This window comes from Felis catus, chromosome B2 (genome assembly GCF_018350175.1).
Source record: "Felis catus isolate Fca126 chromosome B2, F.catus_Fca126_mat1.0, whole genome shotgun sequence".
Classification (NCBI taxonomy): domain Eukaryota; kingdom Metazoa; phylum Chordata; class Mammalia; order Carnivora; family Felidae; genus Felis; species Felis catus.
This window is the reverse complement of record NC_058372.1, coordinates 131,176,199-131,194,969: the sequence shown is the minus strand read 5'-3', so window position 1 is coordinate 131,194,969 and position 18,771 is coordinate 131,176,199. Positions and strand designations below refer to the sequence as shown.

The window sequence follows — 18,771 nt, the reverse complement described above, 5'->3', positions numbered from 1 at the left end:
AACAAACAAAAACTTGTTCTTATGGTTATATTTTTCTTTAGAAAATACCCTGCATTTCTTATGGCGAGAGATTGTCACATCTGAGGGTTTGAAACTCTACTACAATCCGTACACAGGCTGGTAAGGCAAACTTTATGTGCTAGGTATTAAAAGTAAATGTTACAAAAACCTGTATGACATTGGTCGCATATGTCTTTAGCCTTGGCAGTACCTTAGGAAGGAATACTAAGTCGAAGTCTTACTAGACTTTATATTTTTATCATTTTTATAGGTAAGACAAATATGAAATTAATAGTACTTGTCATTTTCTATAATGAATGGAAAATAATGGATTTAAGAAGCTTAGTTACTCATATTTAAAGAGATTATAATTTTAAATAAAAATGTCATCTTTCTATGGACCAGTTCTCATATTTTCATTAGATTTGTTAATTTCTATTATTAAAGTCATAGGAATCATTAAACATAGCAACATCATAGGTGAATCAGTAGTTATTATCCTCGTTTTTTTCTTCACAGACACAGAAAGAAGGCAGACACACCTCCTTTTATTTAATGAAGAGAAAAGAATGATGTTATTTACCAGTACCACTCCTGTTTCTGCAGACTCACTTGTCAGCTCAGGCAGTTTTTTGATTATCATGGTTCTTTATTCAGTGACCTAGCATTTCAGATTGTTTCACACTAAAATGTAGTTTAAAAAAACTTTGACTTTTATGGATTTCTTCCAGTTTTCTTTAGGAATAGTATAATTTTTACTTGCCTTCCTGTGATATGTTTTTCTTGTTTTTTCCTTCAGCATCATCCGTGATTACCCAAATGCTGGGCCACAGTTGCTTGGCGGAATCTTAGCAGATGAGATGGGTCTTGGAAAGACAGTGGAGGTTTTGGCTCTGATTCTGACACATACCCGACAAGATGTCAAACAAGATGCTCTCACTCTTCCTGAGGTAGGAGTAGTACCATAGGGCCAAGAAAGCAGGGGACATATGTTCTCAAAAAGCATCATATATTGAACATTTGCTTGGCACTTAAGCCAACACTTTTAGTCTCCTCTGAGGCTAATTAATTGTACTAGTTATTAGTTAACCTCAAGTGGGCACGGAGAATAGGATGTTTGTGACCTGGCAGGGTTTTTGTTAAGTGATGTTGGCCAACTAGGAAAGGGGATACGCTGTCACCAAGATTCCTTCTCGTTGGCAGAGAAACTCATAGGAAAGTACTGTTACTCCCTCAAATGTTTTGTCACTACTACAAGCCTCCATATTACCAGTAAATATTTTTGAGAGTAACTTTTTTTAATTGTACAAATCTCAGATATTTAAGTCATAGAATCTAATAGTTCAAACTTTGTTAAAGGCTAAATAGCTTTGTAATTAGATTGCTAAATGAATCAAACTCTGAGTCCTTGTTCTAAAATATATAATTGTGTTTAGAAATACAAATTTTAGAGTTTATGGAGGAAAAAAAGAAACAGCTCCACTGAAGCACGTGCAGCTCATAGTTCATAATTTCCGGTAATAAAACCTAAAATCAACACACTAGGTAAGAGTATCATTACATGTAGGGCTCACTGTGCCCACAACTTTAGGGATAATGTGATCTTCTGATAGGGTCAAGTTTGCAAAGTTAACCTCGTAGATTTGAGTAGGGAATAGAAAATATCTATTTCATTGTTAAAAAACAAATGAGTTGGAATATATAGTTTTACAGTAACTTTTTTTTGTTTTAATGTTTATTTATTTTTGAGAGAGAAACAGTGCAGGCAAGGCAGGTGCAGAGAGAGGGGAACAAAGGATCCAAAGCAGTGTCTATGCTGACAGCAGCAGATGATGGGGGGCTCGAACTCATGAACTGCAAGCTCATGACCTGAGTTGGACACTCAACCAACTGAGCCACTCAGGTGCCCCAGTGTTACAGTAACTTCTATGTTAACTGTATGATTTAACTCTCGGTAACTTCTATGTTAATTCCATATTTAAACAAGCCTTTGAAAAGTTAATATCAGAAGGGGCACCTGGGTGGCTCAGTCTGTTAAGTGTCTGACTTCGGCTTGGGTCATGATCTCACGGTTTGTGGGTTTGAGCCCTCCGTCAGGCTCTGTGCTGACAGCTTTGAGCCTGGAGCTTGCTTCAGATTCTGTGCCTCCCTGTCTCTCTGCCCACTCACACTCTGTCTCTCTCTCCCTCTCAAAAATAAATAAAGATTAAAAAAAAATTTTTTTTTAAGTTAATTTCAGAAGTTTCACACTTAACATTTAGGTAATTTAAGATAATATGCACAGTTTTCAAGTGATAGCTAGCGGTAGCCCTGAAATAAAACATAAGGTTTGTATATATGAATAGCATATTTAGCTCTTTCTTTCATCATTTTTTTACAACTCTTTTGCATCTCCTAATAGAAGGGTTAATTTTAACAAGCAGCTCCAATTACTGAAAGCAAAGCACTGGGTGACTGTTGAATGTTGTTTATATCAGGGAAAAGTGGTGAATTATTTCATTCCATCACATCAGTCTGGAGGAAAAGTAAAAAACACAGAAACCCCAAATACGGAATTTGAACCAAAAGAAAAAGTTCAGTGTCCCCGTAAGTATGAAATCTCTGAAAGAAAATACCTTTGTACAGTCATCTTTGTCATAGTTCTTGCATTTCTTATAGGGAGAGATCTTGTAGTTGTTAGGAATAATTGTTTTCATGGTTTATACTTTGTATAAATGGGATCAATTACAAGTCATATTACCTTAACAAAAGTAAAGATTTATTCTTTCATTTGATTGATTCATTCTTTCTTGGTATAGATCTTGTTCAGTCTGTTGCATTTAAATTTCTTGAGCTTACAGTTTACACCAGGCTTTGTTTATTCTCCGGCATAGCCACTTCAAATTCTGCTAACCAACAAATGTTTCCTTTACTGATGGTAGCATATACATGGACAATTGTGATAAGTTTTTTTTTCCCCGAATATAATTTTAAATGATAGTTGCTTTGGTAGATTAACAAATTAATGAGCAATTCTTCTTTAGGTTATTTCCATCATAGTATATTATTAATACATTGAGATAATTTTTATTACATATTCTTCAAAATGATCTACAGACAACATATCTTCAATAAAAATCTTTTTTTGTCTTAGTTCTCAGTGCATATTATTCTTAATATGTTTCTGTTTTTTTTTCTAATTTCAATTATTCTAAGTTAGCATATCCTTTTGCATATAGCTACACGTGTGATGATCCTGACAGCTGTGAAAGAAATGAATGGAAAAAAAGGAGTTTCCATCCTTTCCATCTATAAGTATGTCAGTTCTATATATAGATATGATGTTCAGCGGAACAGGAGTCTTCTGAAACGGATGCTGAAATGTTTAATTTTTGAAGGTCTTGTGAAACAGATCAAAGGGCATGGTTTTTCTGGGACTTTTACATTGGGGAAGAATTACAAGGAAGAAGATACATATGATAAAACAAAAAAGCAGGTAACAGAACATTTATTAAGTTGCTCTGTGTGATGCCTTATAGAGGGAGTGGACAGATCCCACTTGACACTAAGGCTTTTAGAGACTGAAGATAAAAACCAAACTGGGAAAATCACATATGCCTGTATCATCTCTTTTCTACCTCCTGAGTAGAAGTTTCATCAGAGTAGAAACTGTATTTTACTAGTCCCAGAGAAGAGTGCTTGGCACATAGCAAGTACTCAATAAATATTTGAATGAATTATTTTGGTGGGTTAAGCATATTAATTTTTTAACGTTTATTTATTATTATTGGGAAAGAGAGACAGAGCATGAGCATGGGAGGGGCAGAGAGAGAGGGACACACAGAATCTGAAGCAGGCTCCAGTCTCTGAGCTGTTAGCACAGACCCTGATGTGGGGATCAAACTCACAAACTGTGAGATCATGACCTGAGGCAAAGTCGGACGCTTAACCAACAGCCACCCAGGCACCCCCCGGTGGGTTAAGCATATTAAAGAGTTTAAAATAACACACAAAAAAATCTTTTTTTAAAAAAGAAAAAAGTAGGGGTGCCTGGGTGGCTAGTCAGTTGACTGCCTTACTTTTGATTTTGGCTCAGGTCTTGATCTCAAAGTTCATGCTCAAAGATCCAGCTCTGCATTGGGCTCTGCGCAGAAGCCTACTTGGGATTCTCTCTCACCTTTCTCTCTTCCTTCTTCCATTTGTGTGCCAGCACTCTTGCTCTCTCTCAAAAAAATAAACGTTAAGAAAGGAGAGAGAAAAAAAATAAAACGACTCTCTCCTTATCCTAATGTTGTCAGCAGTTAAAAATCTGTTCTGTAGTTTAAAAATATTAATGAAATACCTTACATTTGCTTAGCTTTTTATATACATTTTCAATCTTTTATGTAAGTTCTCATTTTTCCCATGTCATCTTATAAAATTTTTACATTTTGTTATAAAACTGCTTTTGGGGGGCTATTAATTTCAAACTTGCTTTAAAAAAAATAATTACATAGCTATGCAAACATAAATCAGGTAAATGGGGCACCTGACTGGCTTAGTCAGATGAAATTCTTGATCTCGGGGTTGTGAGTTTGAGCCCCAGGTTGGGTATAGAGATTACTTAAAATAAATAAATAGACTTTAAAATCAATCAATTAATCCAGTAAAGACTAATGACAGTAAATCAAAGTGTGGAGCTACTAGCTTATCTACTGTGAAGGAAATGACAGATAAAAAAGTTCATTTTCTGGAGTAGGGAGTCTCCCAACATTTTTCCCCAGCCAGGGTAGAAAGCTGCAATGAACTTCTATGCTTCTAATAATCCTTCTGTCACCAAAAAAGGAAAATCTTCAATTAGTGCCATTCATGGCAAGTGTCCCAGCTCATCTGTTCAACCTCAGGTCTGACATCACTTCTAGGAAGCTCATGCTGGCACCTAACTCCCCATCCCAGCCCCTGTCTGTTTTGTTCTCCTCTTAGGCATTCTTGTACCATTGTTTCACTTTTTATTGTTCTTTCTTTTCCAATAGACCTCGTGGAGACCAGGAACTAAATATTCCTCATATTTGTATTGCCAGCATCTAACACTATGCCTGGCTCAGAATTGTTATCCAGTAAATAATTTCAGGAGGGGTACAGGTAGAAAGCAGAAAGAAAGAAGGAGTTTATTTGCTAATTGCAGTAACTAGTAGATTTTCACTTTCTTTAAATGCTGTATTTTCGTACTTGATACGTTAATTGCCAGAGTTTGTATATTTATGTATTATGAACTATTAGTCTTTTATTGATTTAGACAAAATATGAATTATAAGAGGTTAATGTCAAAATATTAGTAGCTTCCTATCTAATTTTTATTCTCCTCAGCTTTTACCCATACAATAGTAGAGCCTTCCTTTTTAGACCTGTAGACCACAGAGAGGCTTCTTACAGAGGGCAGATTGAAAGCCAGTGATCAGGAGTGATTCTTCTAGTGGGAAAATGGTAGCAAGAGTGGCTATTGGATTTTTATGGAAAGCTATAAATAAGGTTGGGGATTTAATTTCAGTATTGTAATTATATTGATATAAATTAATTAAATAATATTTTTCATAGGCAATAGGGAGTCCAAGGAAAATTCAGAAAGAATCCAGAAAATCAGGGAACAAAGACACAGATTCTGAATACTTGCCATCAAACACATCTGATGATGATGATGATCCTTATTATTATTACTATAAGCCTCGGAAAAATCGTAGTAAATTCAAGAAAAAGCCTGTTCTATCCACAAAAAAGGGAAAAGGTCAGCCTAATATCAATCTCAGTTCACAAGATCACTGTCCAGCTACCAGTGACTCTGGAATTACTGATGTTACCACATCTAAAAGTACATGTATCTTTGAAATCAAGGAAGAACGTGGAGCAAAGGACCAAGCTGAATCTTTAAACCCTACCGAAGGTGATGTGCCACAATCTAATATCGGGAGTCCCTGTAGTTCCTCAGATTATCGCTTTGAGTGCATATGTGGTGAGCTTGATCAGGTAGACCGTAAACCTCGTGTTCAGTGCCTGAAATGCCACCTATGGCAACATGCAAGGTGTGTGAATTATGAAGAGAAGAATCTGAAGATTAAGCCTTTTTACTGCCCCCATTGCCTTGTTGCAATGGAGCCAGTATCAACACGAGCAACTCTGATCATCTCGCCCAGTTCCATTTGTCATCAGTGGGTGGATGAAATCAACAGGCATGTGAGGTCATCATCTCTTCGAGTCTTGGTAAGGCAGTTTGGACTCTTTAAATGAGTAGGAAAATCCCAATTTTTGCTTCCCTGTGGTAATTTTTACAACCTTTATCACTTTGTTGTTTATTCCAAAAATTAATAAGATAGTTATGAAATCAGAATTTGAAGAGGAAATTGAGAATGGGAAATGAAACAGTAGACTCTGTATTCTTTTCTGACATCAGAAGTTTAGAAGTTAAAGTGCTTTGAGTTAAAAGGTGTGGAAGCTTTTGAAAAAATCCATCATGTAAATGAAAAAGACTTCATATACACATTTACACTCTCAGACAGAAAGGCAGCATTGTGTAATAGTAGCTGCCTGTCTCATCTCTACCTCTTAGATCCAGAGTCATCCTTTGAGGCCTCAGTTACATTATCTGTAAAATAAGAATTTACTCATTCAGCAAATATTTATTGAGCACCTGTAACGTGCCAGGAACTGTGCTAAGTTCTAAAATTAATACCCCTTCATAGACTTACTGTGAAGGTTAAATGAATTGATAAAGTGCTGGCACATAGTTCATTGTAACTTACTAATGTTAGTATTTTGTTTTTAATTGAAGTATAGTTGGCATACAATGTTATCTTAATTTCAGGTGTATAACAATGAATCGACAATTCTGTACATCATGCTATGCTCACCAAGACAAGTGTAGTTACCATCTGTTATCATGCAATGTTAGGACAGTATTATTGACTACCTATGCTGTACTTTTCATCCTTGTGACTTATTTATCTTATAACTAGAAGTCTGTATTTCTTAATCCCCTTCACCTATTTCACGCACCCACCCCCTCAATTCCCTCCCCTCTGGCAACCACTATTTGTTCTCTGTATTTATGATACTGTTTTATGTTTTATGTTTGGTTGGTTGGTTGGTTTTTTTAGGGTTCCACGTATAAGTGGAATCATATGGGATTTATCTTTCTCTGTCTGACATCTTTCATTTAGCATAATGCCTCTAAGTTCATCCATGTTGTCACAAATGACAAGATCTCATTCTTTTTTGTAACTAATATTCCACTGTTTATATATACCACATTTTTTTTATCCATCATCTATCAGTGGACACAGGTTGCTTCCATAACTTGGCTGTTGTAAATAATGCTGCAGTAAAAATGCGTGACTATATTTTTGAGTTAGCATTTCCATTTTCTTTGGGTAAATACTCAGTAATGGAATTATTGGATCATATAGTATTTCTATTTTTAATGTTTTGGGGAACTTCCATACTGTTCTCCACAGTGGTTGCATCAGTTTACATTCCCACAAACGGTGCATAAGAGTTTCCTTTTTTCCACATCCTCACCAACACTTGTTTTTGTCTTTTTGATACTAGCCATGCTAACTGGTGTGAGGTGATATATCACTGTGGTTTGATTTGCATTTGTCATTAGTGCTGGTGAGCATTTTTTTATGTGTCTGTTGGCCATCGGTTTGTCTTCTTAAAAAAATCCCCATTTTTTAACTGATTTTTTTTTTTTTTTTTTTGGTGTTGAGCTCTGTAAGTTCTTTATATATTTTGAATATTGGCTAATATCCCCTAAATGGATAGATCACTTGCAAATATCTTTTCCCATCTACTAGATTGCCTTTTAATTTTGATGGTGTTCTTTGCTATGCAAAATCTTTTTATTTTCACTGGTCCTAGCAGTTTACTTCTGTTTTTGTTTCCTTTGCCCAAGGAGACATATCTGTAAATATTTGGCTAAGGCCAGCATCTGAAAGTTGACTGCCTATGTTTTCTTTTAGGAATTTTATGGCTTCAGATCTCACATTTAGACTTTTATTCCATTTTGAGTTAATTTTTGTATGGTGTAAGAAAGTGGCTCACTTTTATTCTTTGGCATATAGTTGTCCAGTTTTCCCAGCACCATTTGTGATCTTTTCTCCATTGTACATTCTTGCCTTCTTTGTCGTAGATTAATTAACTATATAAGCATCGGTTTATTTCTGGACTCTATCCTGTTCCATAGATCTGTGTATCTATTTTTGTGCTAGTGCCATATACTTGATTAGTACAGGCTTTGTAGTGTATCTTGATATCTGGGATTGTGATATTTCCAGTTCTGTTCTTCTTAAGATGGCTTTGGCTATTCAAGGTCTTCAGTGGTTCCATACCAATTTTAGGAATATATGTTCTCGTTCTATGAAAAAATGCTAATGGTATTGATAGGGATTGCATTGAATCTGTAGATTACTTTGGGTTCTATGGACATTTTAGCAATATTAATTTCTCCAGTTCATGAGCATGATTTATCTTTCTATTTGTCATCTTCAATTTCTGTCACCAATTTCTTACAGTTTTCAGAGTATAGGTCTTTAACCTCCTTGGTTAAATTTATTCCTAGGTATTTTATTCTTTTTGGTATAACTGTAAATGGGATGATTTTCCTAATTTCTCTTTTTTATTAGTGTATAGAAGTATAACAGATTTCTGTACATTAATGTTATGTCCTACAACTTTACTAAATTCACTACCGGTTCTGATAGTTTTTAGGTAGAATACTTAGGGTTTTCTTTATATACTATTATGTCATCTGGTAATAGTGACAGGTTTTTCTTACCAATTTGGGTACCTTTTATTTCTTTTTCTTATCTGATTGTTGCAGCTAGGACTGTTCAACTATGTTGCATAAAAGTGGTAAGAGTAGACATCCTTATCTTGTTCTTGACCCGAGAGGGAAAGCTTTCAGTTTTTCACTGTTGAGTACGATGTTAGCTGTGGGTTTGTCATATATGGCCTTTACTATGTTGAGGTATGTTCCCTCTGAATCCATTTTGTTGAGTAATGTTAGTATTCTTCACTCCCTTTGTTTTTCCTCCCTTCTTTCCATACAAATGTTATTTAAGGTGTTCAATATTTCATCTACTACCATAGGGAGAGAGAACACAGTAATAAGTGAAACCTCCTCTTGGCCATTGAGGAGCTCAGTTTTGTTGGGTAGATAAACCTTGATTTGAATCTAGGCTCTGCAAGTTCTGAGCAAGTCACTTCATGTTTCTTATGTGTGGGATAGGAATAAAAATAACCACTAATGAGATTGTTGCTGAAGATAGGAGATAAAGTGCAGCATAGTGTCTGAAATATAAAAGGCATTCAGGAAATTATAGCTCTTCTTGTTCTACTTCTTCATACCTCTGTGCTTTTGTACCTACCTACCTACCTATCTACCTACCTACCTACGTACCCTTAAGTCCTTTTCCCCTTTCTCCACCTGTGAGAACTCCTAAATGTTCTTTAAAAGCCAGCTCAAATTTTAACTCCTCTGAATTTACCTTCTCAGCCATAGCATTGGTCTTTCCACTGTGCTATCACTTTCACTTCTCTTACATTTCCCTTCATGATGCTTATGTTACCGGTCTTCTACCCTAACGTGGCTTTCTCTAGACATGTATCTAGACACGTGAGTCTAGATACACATGGAGTGTATCTCATAGCATGTTTTGTACTAAACTAAACAATGGAAAGAACTCAGTAAGGGTGTAAGAATGAATATTTCCATTATCTTTAATGAGCCTTTCTGCAGTAACTGTGTCTGTGATTGTTTCCTAGGTATATCAAGGAGTGAAGAAAGATGGTTTTTTACAGCCTCACTTTTTGGCTGAACAGGATATAGTTATCATTACCTATGATGTTCTTCGTTCAGAACTTAACTATGTAGATATCCCACATAGCAACAGTGAGGATGGGCGTCGTTTACGGAACCAGAAGCGCTATATGGCCATTCCCAGCCCCCTAGTAGCTGTGGAGTGGTGGAGGATCTGCCTTGATGAAGCCCAGATGGTTGAATGTCCTGCTGTAAAAGTGAGAATTTCTGCAGAATCTTCTGAGGGCTGGGGAGTAAAAAAAGGAAAGAGATTGAGGAAGTTGTCCATAAAAATATTAATAATCTAAGTGTAATTAACCTACAGTGTTGACATTGGCCAAAAGTTTGTTGTTAAACATAGTAATTTGCTTTTCTCTTGTGCTCTGAACTACATAACCCTCAGGAGTTATTTTGGTACTGTAGGAATTACTGCTTTATATGCAATGCCCATATGTATTTGAATAAGATGGCAATTTATGTGTGATGCAGATCAAAGTAAACTCTGTTTAGGGACTTCTGCTAGCATTTCTGCTAAGTGGAAAGTTCATTGTGTAGGCTCTGATAACTTTGAGCCAAAGTTGACCTTTTTATCAGAGAGATCATATCATAGCAGAAAATACTACTTTAGAAGATAGAGTTTGATTTAGCCTTTGTTCATATGTCTTTATTCCATTTTCTTTGGCCAGTTTGTAATCTGCACTCAATTTATGAATCTTATCTGTTAGTACATTGGTTCACATCTTAAGGATGGGTGGCATTGGGGATGTCTCAGTCATTCAGGGAGCCTTTTCATTCTATACATACTTGAACTACTCTTCCTCTTTTGGGGAGGGCTCATGGCAGCCTTCTGCTAATGAGAACCACTGTACTAGAAGATGGCCCATTGAATATGACCTTCAACTTTGAGTGTGATAACTGTGAATAAGAGAGAGTGTGCCTGACCTGAAGTATAGCTTTTCATGGGCTATTCTCAGGAATAAACATTCCTAATTTCCCCTGCCTTTTTTTCCTTCTCTTTTTATTGCATATTTCTCTCTCATTAGGCTGCAGAAATGGCTCAGCGCTTGAGTGGGATTAATCGCTGGTGTATCAGTGGCACTCCAGTACAGAGAGGATTGGAGGGTAATGTATGGTTTCTTCACATTTTGCATATATTTGAAAAGCTTGCTTGTTTTTAGGAACAAGTATTTTCAGCCTTTGTTGAAATCCTTACGTAAGTGATTGTACATATATTTCACTCCTAGTAGTTTTAAGCATTCATCTTTTTAAATGGAATCGGATGGTTTTTGTTTTTATGAGAATGGATAGATGGTGAGTAGTCCCATTGTCCTAAGGTGAGTAGTCATTGTGCCCTCCTGAGCAGTGTAAATGCAGGTCTAAACTGAACTCAGAGCTCCAAAGTGGTAGGTAGAAAACAGAAAGAAGGTAGCAAGAGAGAGAGAGGAGAAGGAAAAGATGCATAGTCACGATGTTGTAGTTGAAAATGAAAGTCTCATTTGTTTTCTTTTGGTGTTAGAGCAAGATTACTCAGCCTTGGCCCCATTGACATTTGGGCCTGGATAGTTCTTTTTTGTTGAGAGCTGTCCTATGCATCTTGGGATATTTAGCTTCTCCCACTAGATGGCAGTAGCACTTCTGCAATTGTGACACCCACAAATGTGTTTTAGACATTGCCTATTATCCCCTGGGGGACAAAATCATACCACTCCACCTCCACCTCCATTGAGAACCACTGTGCTAGACTGATAGAGATAAACCAGATTTGATGATTTATTAATTAGCAACAACCAGAGATCTTGTGAATCCCAGGTTGACTACACACTGAGCAAGGACATGAGGCTAGGATGTTTTCATTCCATAATTTGTGAGGCCTTTAGTATGTTTCTACAGGCAGGCTGAAATAAAGCCAGGTAGCAAGAACGACTCCCTCTCCTCCCATCCTCCCCACTCCATGTCTATGTAATATACTTCTTTGTATAGTATACAAAGCACTGGTTTTCAGGATATACGAACCATGGTGACATACTGACTTTTCAGTTGTATGTCCATAAAGAAATGACATAAACATTCAAATTTTTATTTTCCTTATTTGCGAAGTAAGATGTTTTAAGATTAGTTATAATAAAGTATGCAAAGCATTTAGCATGGTACCTGGCAGGTATTAAATATTCAGTGAGTGGTAGCTGCTTCCACTGCTGCTTTTGTTGTTCTTATTTCCCATTTATATATTTGTGTATTCATTTTAGCTTCTTCGAAAGTGTTGACTCTAAATTACTTAAGTACTTTGTAGTACACTTATTGGTTCATTTATTCTTTGTGAAGTATAATAAAAAAAAAAAAAAGATTCGGTTCCTGATCTTCTTGAGCTTACAGCTTAGAAGGGGAGATGTATTTATTAAGTACTTAAGACAAATGTTAAGACTGTAGTCAAGGTAACTTTAATGTATAAGAGAAATGTAAAATTCAAACTATAATAGGCTTCAGAAAAGATGTCTCATTCTGTGACATCACATAATAGGGATGTCGAAGGAAGGGACAGCTGAGCCAGGATCTGAAATATTAATGAGTTAAGTAAATAGGGAAGAATTCTCTATCATAAAGGAAATAGAAAATACAAAGATGATCTGGCAGGAGGAGCATGGAAGGATATTAGTGTGGCTAGAATACAGAGAGCTGGAAAACTGGAAAACCCAGTAGATTGAATAGGTGGATATAGATCAGACCATGGAGGACTCTGTAGGCCATGATGAATAATTTTATTTGTTTATTTTCTTAAGAATAGTAGGAGCTATTGGAAAGATTTAAACAAAGTGGTTGGGTATCATCTCGTGGTTAGATTTGGATTTCAAAAACTCAATCTATTTGCAGTGTAGAGAATGGTTTAGAAGTGGGACAGAGTGGATACTAGGATCTCAGTTGGCTACAATAAGTAATCTAGGCAAGTTGATACTGACACCCTGAGTTTTAACTAGGATTGTCCTGAAGAAATGCAAAAAAGTGGATAAGAAAAAAATTAATAAGGCTTATTCAGTGATGGGGAGATGCCAGGACTTCGAAGTAGCATAACTCCATGTACGGTGACTGTATTTCCAGGTGAATAACACTAGAGGAGAAGCATGTTTGGGCAAAAAGAGTATGAATTTGATTTTGGCAAGTTGAGTTTGAGGCACTTTTGGGACCTCAAAGAAGAGATAGCACATAGGCAATTGGATTGATTTAAACAGAAGTACAACTCCATTGATATCTGCATGTAGGCAGTATTTCTTTTTAGATGTTAATGGACTCTCAGAAAGTGTCAAAGTAACTTAATTCAACCTAAATATTTGTTAGGCATCTTCAGAATAAATGTTGTGGGTAGGGGCATCACGTTTTTGGGAAAAAAAAAATTTCATGGTTTCTAAAGAGAATATAGCCCAATGTGAACATGTTTAATGCAGAAAAATATTTAAAAAATTACACTGAGCCATAATCTTCATTTAAAGACATAACCACTATTCCAATCTTTTTTATATAAATGTTTGCATGTTTGTTCTCATACTGCATGCATAATTTTATACCTTTTTTTCACTTAACATTATATTCTAAGCAATTTTTCATGTTTTAAAAATCCATCATAAATGCAAACACTGTAAGGTATAATGTTAAGTGAGCAAAACATGGACTATAATATTGATTCCCCAATCATAAAACATACAAGTACAACGAAGTAAATCTAACACAAGCCCTATTGGATTAGAAGATCAGTTTTATCTTAAATACCATACGATTTCCCTCATATGTGGAATTTGAGAAACAAAACAGATGAACATAGGGGAAGGAGGGAAACTAAGGAAGGGCTGAAGCAAACCATAACTATAGAGAACAAACTGAGGGTCGAGGGAGAGAGGGAGGTGGGTGAGGAGATGGGCTAGATGAGTGATGCACATTAAGGAGGGCCCTTGTTGTAATGAACACCAGGTGTTATATGTAAGTGAATCACTAAATTCTACTCCTGAAATGAGTATTTTTTGCTAACTAGAATTTAAATAAAAATTTGAAAAAAAAGGAAAAGAAAGGTTTTGTCTTACGGAGAGTACTATATGATTTATTTAATCATTTCTTTATTTGAGTCATTTTTATTCTATATGTTGTTGGCATGAATGTCACTGTGTGGATTAATCTTGTCTCTGGTTTTTTATTATGGTTTTAGTCTTATTTCCCAAAAGTAGAATTACTAGACCAAAAAATGTAATGAATATTGGATCAGTGAATATTCTTCATATCACCTATGTCATTCAGACTTCTTTCCTAATCCAGCAAGCCTTAAATTCAGTAGTCTCATGAGAGTGCCTGATTTTTCTTATGTATCTCTTGATCAGGTGCACACAAGTGAGTCATTTTCTAGTTTTACTTCTGATGGAAATTTCAGACTTTTGAATTAAATACGAGGTTTGTGGAATGGTTACACATTTTAGCTCCTAGCACAAAACCTAGTGCAATATCAACAAACGTAAGTCAAAGTGGAATTAACTTTCAGATTCAAGAGTCTATACAATCTGCGTTTTAATTCATGGAAAGTACTGTGTGCTGTGTAATATCTATGAAAGTGTTATTCAAAATAGTAATGTAGAAATATAGAAACAGTTATTCTCAATGTGTTGTTGTTGTTGTTTTTTTCTTCTCAGATCTTTTTGGGTTGGTGGTCTTTCTTGGTATTGAACCTTACTGTGTCAAACACTGGTGGGTTCGACTTCTCTATCGCCCTTACTGCAGGAAGAATCCTCAGCTCCTCTACAGCTTTATTGCCAAGATACTATGGAGGTCTGCAAAGAAAGATGTGATTGACCAAGTCAGTAGCATAAGTTTTTACTGATTAAGGACATTCCAAGAAAAGGGAAGCGAGAGCTGGGATGGAAAGTTAAATTTTCAGGTGAAATCCTTTTTTTCTTCTCCCTACAGATCCAGATACCCCCTCAGACAGAAGAAGTCCACTGGCTTCACTTTTCTCCAGTGGAAAGACATTTCTATCACCGCCAGCATGAAGTGTGCTGCCAGGATGCAGTAGTAAAGCTCAGGAAAATTTCTGACTGGGCCCTGAAGCTCAGCAGCCTGGACCGAAGGACGGTCACCTCCATTCTGTATCCACTGCTGAGGCTCAGGCAGGCCTGCTGCCACCCACAGGCCGTTCGTGGGGAGTTTTTGCCACTCCAGAAAAGGTTTTGTTTTCAATTTCCTTACACTGCAATTGACACTATATTAGTTGATAGACAGTGTTTAAGCTATTAGCTTTCTAGCCCCCAGTTTCATTCAGGGTCTTATAAATGAGCTGTTGTCAGTTATTTTTAGCAGTGCGGTTTTTCTTTGGCATGAACCCCATTTATGAAAGAGAGCCACATTCTCAAAATTATTTTCATGGTTTTAAACATTTCTTTTAAAGTTAGGACTATTTGGGGGGTTTATTGTTTTATTCTGTTTTTTTGTTTTGTGTATTTTTTGCTGCACTTCAGATATGAAAGGCTTTTGTTCTTATTCTAATTTTTTGTTCCTACATCAGGGACTTAACTGAATTAGATTACTATATTTTCTTTGTAATTTGTGTCCACAGTATCTAGTCCACTATTATCCCAGAAATTGTTTGTTCATCAGTCTGTGACTCAGCACTGGCGTGTTTTGTTTTGTTCTGTTTTGTTTTGTTTTGTTTTGTTTTATTTTAGCACCTGGTGTTAAAAAGATAAGGTGTTATTAAAAATACATAGAAAGAGGAATTATATTTTTGTCTTTGCCTTTAAGCAGTTTATAGACAAATAAGGGAAATGATAAAGATTAGTGATTCCTATAAAATAAGGCAAACCTACTTCATAAGAGGTACTTATACATGGCTGTAGACAGTTAGAATATGGAAATAATTTCTATATAAATGGTTAACGTTAGACAGACTTTTGGCAGAAATGGCATTTGATCTGATCCTTGAAGAATCCTCATTTTTTTTACAGATAAAAAAAAAATTCAGGCTTATGGAGATTCATTAAATTATAATGCTAGAGATTCAGACTTAATCTTATCTTCTAACACCCATACTGTTTCAAACATATCGTGTTGGTACTTCATATTTTGGGAAGATTTTTCTACTTCCCTTCTCCATTGACCTAACTGGGAAAAAGTAAAGGAGGATGGGATCAGGTAATGGAATGCTTGCCAGAATAGTAAGAGGCAATTGAGTGGAAAGTGACAGTGGTAAAATGGAAGTGGAAAGAAAGATCCCGAAGATATATAAAGACTCTGTAAGAGGCTGATACTCTTGATCTTATGTGATGTAATATTGGCACTTAGGATTTTCTCTTCAGGAACAATTTACCTTTTCTTTTAGCACCATGACAATGGAAGAGCTGCTAACATCTCTACAGAAGAAATGTGGAACAGAGTGTGAAGAAGCACATCGGCAACTAGTTTGCGCTCTCAATGGCTTAGCAGGCATCCACATCATTAAAGGTAGAAGGTGATTGTTTTGTTATCTCTGATTCTTCTAAATACTTAATGAGGCAGATTAGGTAGAGTAGAAATTAAAATCCCCCAAGGAAGACATTCTTATACACTACTGATCTTAGTTTAGGTAGGCTCGACCTAATGGAGAGCACTTGTGCAGAACATTTGAAACACCTTCAAAGTTTGCATATGCTTTCACCATACATTTCCACTTGTAGAAGTTTGTTGTTGTTTGGGAAAGGATGTAAACAAAGATTTGGCAATAAATTATTCACCTTAGTCTATAGTAGTGAACAACTGAAAATGAGTAAAATACCTAGAAATAGAAGAATGGTTAAATTCTGACATTCAAGGGAATGCTAGTCATCAATTGACAAAATAAAATTATTTGTAAATTCATTCTTTCATCAAATATTAGCATGTCTGCTCTGCACCAGGTATGATCTCAGTATTAAAGATAATAGAGTAAAGCAAAGTAAGTCTTTGATCTTTTGGACCTTAAATTCTTAGCAAGGAGAGATAGACAAATACACACACACAATGTGTATGGATATAGTTATGGTGTTATACATTATACACAAAATTTAAGCACATTAATAGAGAATCTTTTATTTCTTTTTTTTTTAGTTTTTTTTTTAACGTTTATTTATTTTTTTGAGACAGAGAGAGACAGAGCATGAACGGGGAGGGTCAGAGAGAGGGAGACACAATCTGAAACAGGCTCCAGGCTCTGAGCTGTCAGCACAGAGCCTGACGCGGGGCTCGAACTCACGGACCATGAGATCATGACCTGAGCCGAAGTCGGTCACTCAACTGACTGAGCCACCCAGGCACCCCAAGAATCTTTTATTTCATGGAAAGATATTTAATTGGTATTTCCCATCTCTGAGGGATACTGTTTTTTATTGCCTAACATCCGGTGTCTTATAGTCTATTATTTCATATATTTTGTACGTTTCAGAAAGGAGGGTAAATTCATTCTCTCATTTTGTAATGGCCAGAAGCAGCATATCAGTGGTTACATTAAATGCAATGGTCTAAATGCCCCAATTAGAGATTTTCAAGATGGATATTTAAAAAAAACAGTATCTAATAATACACTATCTATATGAAACCCTCTTTTTATTTAACATTTATTTATTTTTTTGGGAGAAAGAGAGACAGAGCATGAATGGGGGAGGGGCAGAGAGAGAGGGAGACACAGAATCGGAAACAGGCTCCAGGCTCTGAGCCATCAGCCCAGAGCCTGACGCGGGGCTCGAACTCACGGACCGCGAGATTGTGACCTGGCTGAAGTCGGACGCTTAACCGACTGCGCCACCCAGGCGCCCCAACCCTCTTTTTATTTAAAGATACAAATGTAACAGGATGAAAAATGATATGCTATATTAATACTAATCAAAAAAAGCTGGAGTGATTATATTACTGCCAGGCAAAGAGTATTACCAAGGATATAGTGTTATTTTATCACTGGAAAATAAACCTAAATGTTTATGCACTTAAAAGCAAGGCTTAGGGGCTCCTGGGTAGTTGCTCAGTGTATTGAACATCTGACTTCGGCTCAGGTCATGATCTCACGGTTCATGAGTTCAGGCTCCGCTTCGGGCTCTGTCTGACAGCTCAGGGCCTGGAGCCTGCTTCGGATTCTGTGTCTCCCTCTCTGTCTGCCCCTCCCCTGCTCATGCTCATGCTCTGTCTCTCTCTCTCTCTCTCTCTCTCTCTCTCAAAAATGAATAAACTTAAAAAAAATTTATTTAAGAAAACAAAAAGCAAGGCTTAAAAATAAATAAAACACAAACTGATACAACTATAATTGGAAATAGACAAATTCATTACTATAGTCCGAGATTTCAACATCCTTCCTCCAATTATTGATAGAACAAGAAGACAGAAAATAAGAGGCATGGAAAACTCAACAGTAGCAACTGATTGACATAGTCAACAGTTATAGAACACTTTACCCCACCAAAGAATACACATTCTTTTCAAGTGCACATGGTATGTTTACCGAGACAGAGCATGTTCTGGGCTATAAAACAATTCAGTCAATTTAAAAGCATTCAAGTCTTGAGGCGCCTGAGTGACTTAGTCAGTTAAGCATCCATCTCTTGATTTTTGGCTCAGGTCATGATCTCACGGCTCATGAGTTTGAGCCCTGCATTGAGCCCTCTTGGGACTCTCTTTCTCTTTCTCTCTCTCTCTCCTTCTCTCTCTCTCTCTCTCTCTCTCTCTCACTCTCTAACTGTCTCCTCTCTCCACTCTTCTCTCTCTCTCTGCCCCTCCCCTGCTCACTCTCTCTCTCACTCCCTTTCAAAATAAATAAACATTAAAAAAAATTAAAAGGATTCAAGTCTTAAAAAGTACATTCTCTGACCATAATGGAATTAAATTAGGTATCAAAGATAACTGGAAAGTCCCCAAATAATTTGAAACTAATTTAAATAATTCTGAGTAACCCTTGGGTTAAAGAATAAATCAAAAGGGAAACTGGCAAATATTTT

At 36.3% G+C, this 18,771-nt stretch overlaps 1 protein-coding gene across 5 annotated transcripts in view; it reads left to right on the top strand.

The window, feature by feature from the left end:
- Nucleotides 1–18,771, top strand: part of SHPRH (SNF2 histone linker PHD RING helicase) — a 97,218-nt gene that overhangs the window by 14,770 nt on the left and 63,677 nt on the right. For all 5 annotated transcript variants that reach the window (XM_019831355.3, XM_006932081.5, XM_019831356.3 and 2 more), the window contains 10 exons: nucleotides 42–120; nucleotides 800–950; nucleotides 2,478–2,586; nucleotides 3,219–3,475; nucleotides 5,554–6,213; nucleotides 9,775–10,026; nucleotides 10,852–10,930; nucleotides 14,473–14,636; nucleotides 14,747–15,003; nucleotides 16,155–16,276. In XM_019831355.3, the coding sequence (XP_019686914.2) occupies nucleotides 42–120; nucleotides 800–950; nucleotides 2,478–2,586; nucleotides 3,219–3,475; nucleotides 5,554–6,213; nucleotides 9,775–10,026; nucleotides 10,852–10,930; nucleotides 14,473–14,636; nucleotides 14,747–15,003; nucleotides 16,155–16,276 (2,130 nt within the window). The remainder of the gene's footprint in view (nucleotides 1–41; nucleotides 121–799; nucleotides 951–2,477; nucleotides 2,587–3,218; nucleotides 3,476–5,553; nucleotides 6,214–9,774; nucleotides 10,027–10,851; nucleotides 10,931–14,472; nucleotides 14,637–14,746; nucleotides 15,004–16,154; nucleotides 16,277–18,771) is intronic.